The sequence below is a fragment of the Penaeus chinensis genome, chromosome 25 (genome assembly GCF_019202785.1).
Source record: "Penaeus chinensis breed Huanghai No. 1 chromosome 25, ASM1920278v2, whole genome shotgun sequence".
Taxonomy (NCBI): domain Eukaryota; kingdom Metazoa; phylum Arthropoda; class Malacostraca; order Decapoda; family Penaeidae; genus Penaeus; species Penaeus chinensis.
Window position 1 is genome coordinate 8,716,824 of NC_061843.1, and position 6,903 is coordinate 8,723,726.

The 6,903-nt window shown below is 48.5% G+C and overlaps 1 protein-coding gene across 1 annotated transcript; it reads right to left on the reverse strand.

Moving 5' to 3' along the window:
* Positions 1 to 1,267: 1,267 nt before the first annotated feature.
* On the reverse strand, positions 1,268 to 5,564 carry LOC125038744. Its single transcript, XM_047632317.1, has 6 exons — positions 5,371 to 5,564; positions 3,530 to 5,113; positions 3,232 to 3,283; positions 2,866 to 3,091; positions 2,428 to 2,544; positions 1,268 to 1,836 (listed from the first exon to the last, which is right to left on the reverse strand). The coding sequence occupies exons 1-6, from the start codon at positions 5,432 to 5,434 to the stop codon at positions 1,450 to 1,452; spliced, it is 2,430 nt and encodes an 809-aa protein (XP_047488273.1). The 5' UTR covers positions 5,435 to 5,564; the 3' UTR covers positions 1,268 to 1,449.
* Between the last annotated feature and the right edge of the window lie 1,339 nt (positions 5,565 to 6,903).

Sequence of the window (6,903 nt, forward strand, 5' to 3'; positions counted from 1 at the left end):
CTCATTTCTGTCAAGATATGGGCGCCTTTGGAACCACATGGTCAGGAACACCAGCCTCCATCACGCAACGTCTCTACAGCAATTCAAGAGCCGCGTTAACCTTTGGCTCCTCAACCAGTAGCAGACGTACATAATGACAATTTTTAGAGTTTTAATTGACCACTTAATTATTGTTCATCATCACGTTTTAGTTCTTTTCCTTCATGGTCTCTCTGTTATTTTTATGTTAACTTCTAGAGTGCCACAGATGGCTTCATGTGTAATATGATTTTTGTAAACGCACTCTCATGTTATACTTGAAATAAAGGTTAAAAATGGAGAGAGGGAGAAGGAGAAGGAGAGGGAGTGGGAGAGGGAGGAGGGAGAGGGGGAAGGAGGGAGAGGGGGAAGGAGGGAGAGGGGGAAGGAGGGAGAGGGAGAAGGAGGGAGAGGGAGAAGGAGGGAGAGGGAGAAGGAGGGGGAGGGAGAGGGAGAAGGAGGGAGAGGGAGAAGGAGGGAGAGGCAAGGAGAGGGAGGGAGAGGGAGAGGGATAGGGAAGGAGAGGGAGGGAGACGGAGGGAGAAGGAGGGAGGGAGGGAGGGAGGGAGGGAGGAAGGGAGAGAGAGAGAGAGAGAGAGAGAGAGAGAGAGAGAGAGAGAGAGAGAGAGAGAGATAGAGATAGAGATAGAGATAGAGATAGAGATAGAGATAGAGATAGAGATAGAGATAGAGATAGAGAGAGACAGACAGACACATTGTGTGTTCACATGTAACAATATTATTTATATAAATTGTATCTGAATTATGTTTAAATGCAAAGGCTGGATAAATGATATGCAGAAATACATTTTTAAATATATTTCTAAATGTCCTAACAGTGTAATGTCGTTACAGTTTCATTAGATATTTATGCATGATCGTATATTTTAAAAATAAAACTAAACATGAAGATATTATTTTATCTCATTATCACTCGCTCCGGAATATTTAGTGTGTGTGTGTATGTGTGTGTGTGTGTGTGTGTGTGTGTGTGTGTGTGTGTGTGTGTGTGTGTGTGTGTGTGTGTGTGTGTGTGTGTGTGTGTGTGTGTGTGTGTGTGTGTGTGTGTGTGTGTGTGTGTGTGTGTGTGCGTGTGTGCGTGTGTGCGTGTGTGCGTGTGTGTGCGCATGTGTGCGTATGTGTGTGTGTGCGTATGTGTGTGTGTTTGTGTGTTTGTGTGTGTGTGTGTGTGTGTGTGTGTGTGTGTGTGTGTGTGTGTGTGTGTGTGTGTGTGTGTGTGTGTGTGTGTGTGTGTGTGCGCATGTGTGCGTATGTGTGGGTATGTGTACGCGTGTGGGTGTGTACATGTGTTCCTACATGTGTGTGTGCCTGTGTGTGCACGTGACCCTCTACCCTCTCTCTACCGGGTCAACCAGCACTCATTATCACGCCCACTTCTCCTCCTGTCTCCGCTGGCCTTCGCGCAGACGCCTAATAGTTGGTGCCGAACACGAGCCCCCAGTAAATGAGGTTAAACGTGAATATAACGAGCGGGATAACGACGTAGCGAGAGGCCAACATGATTTTCTCGGCCATCGGAGAACTCGGCCGCACCATAGAGTTGGCAGCAAAGCCTCCTCCTCCCCCGGCCCCATTGAAGGGCCGCACCTGCGTCAGTTTCGTCTGCTCTATCGCCGCGATGTTCACCAGGTGCTCTACTATCACGTGTGTCACGATGATGAAGAAGAGCAGGAAGATGCAGAAGAAGAACCACACGTCGATCAGCTTGACGTAGGCGGTGACGGGGAGGGTGTCGGAGGTGTTGCTGAAGAGGGTGTACAGCACGAGGAGCGTCGTCAGCGCCACGGTCATTCGCACCTACGGTCATGGACATCGTTGGGGTTGAATGTTGTGGATTGGCGATGGATAAGTTCAATAGGTAGGTGGGTGTGCATGATAATGAGTAAGTTCCCTATACAATAGATTCAATTTAAGCATTTCGATGTTATATTTTCATCGTAATGTCTTAAATATTTTGATGAGGATATAATATCTAAAAGGTTCAATTACATGTGTTAATAAAGTTATTTGTTCTCACATTCATACCTTCTGAAATAATGAATTCTTTTCAAGGTTAAATTTGTGATGAATTCGTCTGTCCTTGGTATATATACACCATCAAATGATACTACCACGAAAAATATTTCTGTTGAATATACTTCGTTCGGATGCAGAAAAATATGTAAATGAAGATGAATAACTGAGTGAATGCGCATGACTGAATGACTGAATTCTGATGAAATAAAATTTACTTAAACGCGTCAATTACAGCCCTTGTTTTATGATGTTATTCATTCTCATTCACACTTCAATTTGTCCCAACTCTGATAATAATTATATCTATGGCCGGAAGCCCAAATGAAGTAAGTGAGGTCACTACCAACCCTTAAGCAAAGTATTCAAACTCACGTCCATGAGGGAGACATTGACGTAGAGCGTCGCGTATCCGATGAGCTGCAACATACTGGTCGGGAGATACACAGTGAGCACGATCATGGTCCACCTCCTCGTCAGCTCGAACTCCACCTGCAGTACGGGAACAGATTCAGGGATCACATAAAATTAACATGACGTGTTATAGAAGACGTAATTCGACGGAGTTTGGGGCAAATCTCCACATACATCGAAAGTCGAATTCAAAATACTTTATGCTATTTGTTATAGTGATTATCATAGAGCTCTTTCTAAACTCGTCTAACCTACACATCACACAACGTTTTAGAAATTAATACTTTCTTTTCCCCCCTTCTTCAAGTCAACCTCACACTACCTGCCACGGGTTCTCCCTTACCTGTAACTATGACGTTGTTACCGCCCTCACGCCACCTCTCTCGGGTTACCCCTCACCTGTAACCTACTGTAGCGAGTCTCGTTGTTACCACCTTCCGTCACGGCAATGATGTACTCGCTGAGGACGTACGCGGGCAGCTTCTTGTCCTCGCCGTACACCACCCTCGCCTTCTCGGACAAAAACGACACCAGTTCTCGTCGCACGCTGAGCTGGAGCTGCAGGTAGCATCGCTGGGTGTCGAACGGGTAGTAGAACACGTCGAACGAACAGGCGAACACAGCGCTGAGGTTTAATGGTCCTGTTAGTTTATTCTGACTCGAGTTTCAATTACTTGTTTGAAATGTCAATTCGGGATGGAAGTGTAAATGATTATAAGTATTGCTAGTAACAATGTCTTGTTGTAAAATATTTTATGTTCTGACCTGTAATGCTGTTTTTGTACGATGTCGGCGGACTTCCCAGCGTATACGGTGTCTGAGAGAAAAAGATAAAATATAGTTTTACTATAAATTGCATATTCCTTTAATTCTATTTGACCTTCGATCTACCATTGTGATTAATTAATGCCTACCATAATCCATGCTTCCTTAAGCAAGCTTTGTATGATTAGACCAAATTGTGAAGCAATAAGAGAAACGCTTTGTTGTAAATCAACACAGAATATTTAATGATATAACCTCAAATAACCATGTTGATTTTGACAGAGATAGAGTAACTGACCCATTCTGACGTCGTTGTAATTGGGCTTCAGAGCTTTGCCCTTTTTGTTCAGGTAGAGCTCGTGGGAAAGCTGCTTGATGTTCCCGTCGTAGACGTTGGGGAAGTTGAGCACCGGCCGCCAGATGCGCTCGCGGTCCTTGGCGGAGAGCTTGTTCCACTCCAGCGTGTCGCCCAGGTTGTAGTACTTGGGGCGAGGGTCGTTCCAGGACAGCTCTACCGTGAACTCCACGTTGATCACTCTCCTGATGTCGCTGATTTCCATGAACCTCTGCACGTTGACGATGGCTCCCAGGTAGATGGCCCGGCCTTCGGTTTCGTTGTCCGGCGGGCGCTCGCGACGGTATCCCTTCGGCAGGATGATCACCTGACAGTCCTCCTCGTCTGACAAGTCTACGCAGTCGTCCTTGGCGTCACACCGCTTCGCTTTGGGAATGCAGTCACCGTTTGAGCATGTGAATTCGTTGTTGTTGCAGATGGAGAAACTGAGCTGCAGTTTGGATCCGATCAGGTGGTTGCACATCGATCTTCTCAACTCCCAGATGTGTCGGCCGATCGGGTACGTGTCTTTGGACGGCACTTTGAGCACGGCGACCAGCTCCTCCTCCGCCGTGTCGTACATCTCCCAGTCGTACGGGCCGCTCTTGTACACCATGTAGCCGTAGTAGCCGTGCAGGTAGGGCTTGCCCCTCTTGTAGCCCAGCACCTCGTAGTACGTCTCCGCCTCGTTGGTGTAGCAGAAGCCCCTGAGGCGCAGCGGCTTCCTGCGGTCCACCTCGCAGGGCACGCACGCGGGCCACTTGATCACGCACGAGGTGTCCACCCAGCGGCCGTTGGGCAGGAACATGAGCATGCAGTTCTCGCCCGTGCCGCCGTTGGGCTCGTTGAGCTCGAACTGCGTCTGCGCCACGGAGTTGTCGGTGAATTTCCTCCACACGTCCTCCTCCTCCTCGTCCGTGACCCCGATCCACAGGTGGTAGTTGGACAGACACTCCTCGGCGAAGTTGAGCGACTGCTGGTGCAGCTCGTGGTTGTCCGCGGCGTCCTTGGGCGTGTATACCTCGTAGCCGACGCGGTTGCAGGTGAGCTTCGAGTCGGCCATCTCCCTGGCCTCGGGGAAGATCACGTACTCCACCGCCTTCTCGCAGAAGTACGACGGCTCCACCAGCTCCACCGTGGCCCCGCCGAGCAGCTCGATGTCCTCCCTGTCCGTGGAGAAGATGTTGCCCAGCGGCGCCGGCCCGCACGAGGCCTGCACTCTGACCTCCTCGGCCGTTAGAGAGCGGTTCCAGATGTTGACCTGCGCTATGTGACCCCGGAAGCTCTGGTCGGTGTCGTAGGCGCCGGCCAGCAGGTCCTGCTCCTGCCCGATGGTGATGATGCCCTTGACCGGCAGAGGAACCTTGTGGGGCACGCTGAACGGCCCCTTGGCCTCCAGCTTGCCGTGGATGTAGGCCCGGTATTCGCCGTTGTGGAAATTGTGGCAGTAGTGGCTCCACTGGTGGAGGCCGATGTCGTTGGTCATGTCCTGGTAGCCGTACTGACGCACGCCGTTGTAGTAGAAGCCGTGGTTCTCGCCGCGACGGTCTGCGGGCGGGGGAGGGCTTAGGTCGGGGCCGCAGGCTTGGGCGTGGACAGAATGCCACCGCCCTTGTTAGGTTAGTGAGTGGGAACAGATAAGATAATGATAACACTGTCTGTTTGACTTTGCATTCGCATCCTACAATTGAAAATGAGAGAAGGAAAACCTGGCAGGCAACTAGAGAGGATTGCAACGGAACAAGAGAATCGGAAGGAAGGAAAAGCCTCGACGACCCAGCGGGCCGGCCGAGCGGCGGACTCACACATGTGCAGGACGTCGTTGTCCTGGTCGGAGGTGGCGATGGAGATGTGGCTCTCGTAGCTCATGAGCGTGGAGGGCCGCGCGCGGAGGCACACCGTCGCCTCCGGGTACTCGGACACGTCGCCCTGGCGAGATCACGTTGGAAATTACCTTAAATTATCTATACCCAAATGCAAGGCTACTCACTATTTTCTTTTCTTTACTGTAAGAATATCTTATGACGGCATTCACCAACAGTAAAAATACACGAAACCTGGTAAAATGTGCATGTCGGTAAATATGCATGGCATATTGAATTTCAGCCATCTTTTAAAGCAGAATTCTAACACCACTTATATGTGCGTATGAGCGAGCGCGCGCGCGCGTGTGTGTGTACGTATGCGTTTGCGTGCGTGTGCACTTAATAAACAGTGCATACTTGCATGGCATGTTTATGCTTCATTAGGAAGGAGAAATGCCCTTGGACGCAACACAACCACCATATGGTACTCATTCCCGCGGAGACGCTGCGCACAACCCACAACCCACCTCCTTGAAGTGATCGGTGAGGTTGTATCGCAGGAGGACGTCGTCGCGAGGGGGCGCCCAAATGTCCAGCTGCATCGCGAACACCTTTATCTTCCCTTTGTAGATGGGTTCCTGCGATACACCTGTAGTACGGGAGGACGCTATAAGCACGGGAAGGACTCCTATTTTGCAGGTCTAGTTTTGGTTCCATTCATAGTGGAAATTCCATTCGGGATTACTTACTGGGATTAGGTATAGCAGTATCTGTGCAGTGACAGTCACGAAATGTTTTAAAGTTTGTGCAGATAAGTTATTAGCATGATAAACGTGATTGCGGTGATCAGTAATGGATGTATATAGGTGTACTCTCTTTCTTTCACTCTCTCTCTCCCTCTCTTTTTTTTTTTCTCTCTCTCTCCCTCTCTTTTCTCTTTTTTCTCTCTCTATCTCTCCCTCTCTTTTTTCTCTATCTCTCCCTCTCTTTTCTCTCTCTTTCCCTCTCTTTTCTCTCTCTCTCCCTCTCTTCTCCCTTTCTTCTCTCTCTCTCTGTCTCTCTGTCTCTCTGTCTCTCTGTCTCTCTGCCTCTCTGCCTCTCTTTCTCTTTCTCTTTTTCTTTTTCTTTTTCTCTTTCTTTCTCTCTCTCTCTCTCTCTCTCTCTCTCTCTCTCTCTCTCTCTCTCTCTCTCTCTCTCTATATATATATATATATATATATATATATATATATATATATATATTTCTCTTCTTCCTCTCTATACTTCTTTTCTTCTCTGATTTTCTCTTCTTCATCTCTATCTTTCTCTTCTTCTTCTCTCTTTCTCTTCTTCCTTTCTATCTTTCCCTTCTTCTTCTCTATCTTTCTCTTCTTCCTCTCTCTTTCCCTGTGTCACTTCTTTCTCTATTCTTTCCCTTTTTTCTCTCTTTTTCCCCTTTCTCTCCCTTCATTCTTCTTTTGTTTCCCTCTCTCTTTCCCTCTCCCTCTCGGTCTTTCTCACTTCATCTTGCTCTTGTTCTCTCCTTCGCTCTTT